This window comes from Apis dorsata, unplaced genomic scaffold (genome assembly GCF_000469605.1).
Source record: "Apis dorsata unplaced genomic scaffold, Apis dorsata 1.3 scaffold_579, whole genome shotgun sequence".
NCBI classification, from domain to species: domain Eukaryota; kingdom Metazoa; phylum Arthropoda; class Insecta; order Hymenoptera; family Apidae; genus Apis; species Apis dorsata.
The window spans coordinates 222130-225574 of NW_006263788.1; the positions used below are offsets into that span (position 1 = coordinate 222130).

The window sequence follows — 3445 nt, forward strand, 5'->3', positions numbered from 1 at the left end:
AGGGGAACAATAAGGTCGAGACTTACCTGAACATCAAAGTGAGTAGTGGTGTCTTGTGGCTGCGGAGGTCCCTGTTGCTGTTGTTGTTGCTGCGAAGGTGGAGGGCCCTGTGGGGGTGGCGGAGCCTGTGCACCAAAGAGTTGTGCCGCGTGCGAGTGTGGATGTTGGAGATGATGTGTCGGTGGTGCTTGATGATGTTGAAGATGATGCGGTGGAGCTGGGGCAAAGGCCGCCATGAAATGTTCCTCGCTTCCAACCACATCGACACCAGGTTTCAATAATACGACCCCGCCACCACCAGCGCTTACAGCCAGAGTAGCAGCAGCGTTCTTCTGAAATTCCTCCTCGCCTGGAGAAGGTTGGCGACTCCCAGGTGTACGACTGAATAAATGAAAAATAAAGAACAACGTTGAGCGATCTTTTTCTTTAAAAAGAGAAAAAGTAATTCATTATTGGATAATATTCGGAAACAATGTTAATGATCGTTATAATGTGTATAAATGACGGACAATGGAATTATTACAACAATATCAATTATAATTTACAAGTAACGATTTTTTTGATACGAGAGTAAAGAGGAAGCAAAGACAAAGAGATTATGCAGTCTTTGAAATAGTAAAATAAGATATTTATATATATATATAAAAGTTGACTTTTTTCGTATCTCAGTAAGATTGTTGTTCTTATTTTTTATATAAAGAAAGTGACGTAGCTTTCCTTAGCCATTATAAAACGACAATCGTAAATGTCATGGATCTGATTCCATGTGACGTGAACATAGAAATCTTAGAGTAAAAGAATTCTATTTTACACATCCTGATAGCTATCTTTTTGCAACGTTACTCAAGTGTTTACACTTATACGTACGTATAAGTATTTTATAATTATAAAATACTTAAATGTATAATTATATAATTACAATACAATCAAAATAAACGAGTGATAAAGAGAAAAATAATAATTAGAAAGTTGCAATTAGCTCCTTCCGAAACCAATTTACTTTAATTTCCTAACACAAATTAAAAATCATTAATAAAATTATAAAAATATGAGAAATAATTCATTTGACAGTTATTATAAATATCAGTTATGAAAGTTGCCATAAAACAAATCGATATATTCTGCATAATATTTAAAAAATCTTTCCAAACTTGTCGTGCAAGATTCTACGAATGTACGATTAGCAACGCAAAATAACGGTATATTTCGCAATGACAGGCGTAATATAATTCAATGTTCACGAATTCAATATTTAGAAATCTTATGAAAAAGAAATGGCTAACAATAATAATGAAACATCATCATTATTATGGCGGAATTCTTAAGTAAAAACGATAAGATTATTATATAAATTTCAATGTATTTTTCCTACTTTATTTATTCTATACTTTATTCTGTTTTATTTATTGTAAATCCAGTCGATCTCAGTGTTCGAATTTTAATAAAAAAAGTTTTGATAAAATTCAAAAAATGATAACAAAAAACAAAACATTGTTTACGTTATATTAAAAATTTCCTGTTTTCTATACATGCAATAAACATCAATTTACAATTTTAATCGATATTTAAAAATATAAAGATTTTTCAATAAACAACAAATCATAAATGTTTTCGTTATTTAACAGGAAAAAATAAACTGCAGTAATATAGAATAAACCGCGGAATAAAGAATGTCGGTAATATCGAACAGATGAAGATCAAACGACACACCAGATGGCGTACAATGATGGTGCAAGAAAGTCTAAAGACACAAACTTATGATGTCGTCGTTCGACGAGTAGAACATACACGCCCTTGACAGTTAGTCCTATTACATTTCTCAATTGTGTTCCTCATAGCAATAGTAATTGTTCATGAACAACATGTGACACATTCACAGTCGTTCAATTGAAAACAATTATATATAGCTAGAGCAAGAATAGCTACGCACTTTTTCTTATGAAGTCATTTACGCAAAAGCTAAATTTGTCGTAGGTCACGTTATAACGACCAATAATAACCATGTGTACACTTGTATTTTCATAATACAGATATTTTTGCTCCTTTTTAAAATATTTTTTATAATATAATTCTCTTTCGCTGAGAAATTATTTCGATACTATGCTATACTTACTTAAATCCTTTATCGTCATCAAGACCATTCTGGGATGCTAATCCGTTATTTTGTGGGCCTGTATCGTCTTTAGAACTGTCAAATGGGCTTGCCGAGCCCTTCTCTTTTTCTTTCTTGTCTGCATCAGTATTCTGCATCAATGAAAACAAAAATATATTTCCATAAAATTGTTTCCCTTTTTGCTCATATTTTATTTCGTATATATAATTACCAATCTCAGGGAAACCATTCTGGGCTCCAAATCTTTGGGTGTCGTAGGACTTGATCCAAGAACATATTCGACCATTTTAACCCCCAGACCACCCGTTTCACTGTAAAAACAAATCATTTTTTAATATTCAATTATATTAATAAAACACGTAACGATATCTGATATTCGTATGATTAAATGATATACCAACCTGCTTCTAGGGCTAAGAACTGTTCCAACTTCTGATGTTTGATGATGGTATCCAGTACCGACACCCACACGTCTACCTGTACCCATGGAAATCGGTTGTGAGACGGCATGATCTAAAAAAAAATTGAAAATATCGTTAATCACGATACCACGTGGATGCATATTTCGATCAACGTTCATTCCCATTAACAAAATTAGTATTAAATTGATACTCACGTGTGAAATAAACATTCAATATGCCTTCAGTTTTAACCGATTATTGAAACATCCATCTCATTACATCGCTATAAAAATTCTTTGATTCAAACTTCTTACTGTTCAAAATAATGCTAACAATGATCAGTCGCATATTTAAAGAGAAAAGATGAAAAAAAGAAAGAAGCTATTCAACGCGAACAAAACTCGACAATTTTAAAAGGAAACGTTAACAATATCCCGAAACCGTATCGTGCTTGTGTCGTATCAACCGGCAATCGATAAAAGGCGTGGGGCGAGAAACCCGCAAAGGTGTAACGGAAATTCTATCATAAAAATCCTTAACAGTTCGCCACTATATCGCCGCCTCTCCCGCGAGACCGTTTTATTCAAAGGGTTTCGCGATGGTCGAGGAAAGAAGAAAGAAGGAAAGAAAGAAAGAAAGAAAGAAAGAAAGAAAGAAAGAAAAAAAGAAAAAAAAAAAGTAAAGAAAAAAAAAAAGATGAATTCATACATCATGAGAAAAGAAAGGTTCACGAGGATTCCAGAGGGCTATATGAATTTTACGATTCCATATGACGCAATTTCGTCGGGTCCAGGTAGATATATATATATATGTATATATATATGTATATATATAGGGGGTTGGTGTGGTAACGTACAGGGTGGATCAGTAGGTACGACCCTGGGCATTGGGACGTTGCTCCCACCGCCGCTGATGCCGGGCGTCTGTCGCC

The 3445-nt window shown here is 34.0% G+C and overlaps 1 protein-coding gene across 1 annotated transcript in view; it reads right to left on the reverse strand.

Moving 5' to 3' along the window:
• The window catches only part of LOC102679506 (maternal protein pumilio-like), a 62324-nt gene that overhangs the window by 47296 nt on the left and 11583 nt on the right, over window positions 1–3445 (reverse strand). The window contains 4 exon segments of the mRNA XM_031513107.1: window positions 27–381; window positions 2114–2244; window positions 2325–2424; window positions 2515–2626. Coding sequence (XP_031368967.1) covers window positions 27–381; window positions 2114–2244; window positions 2325–2424; window positions 2515–2626 — 698 coding nt within the window.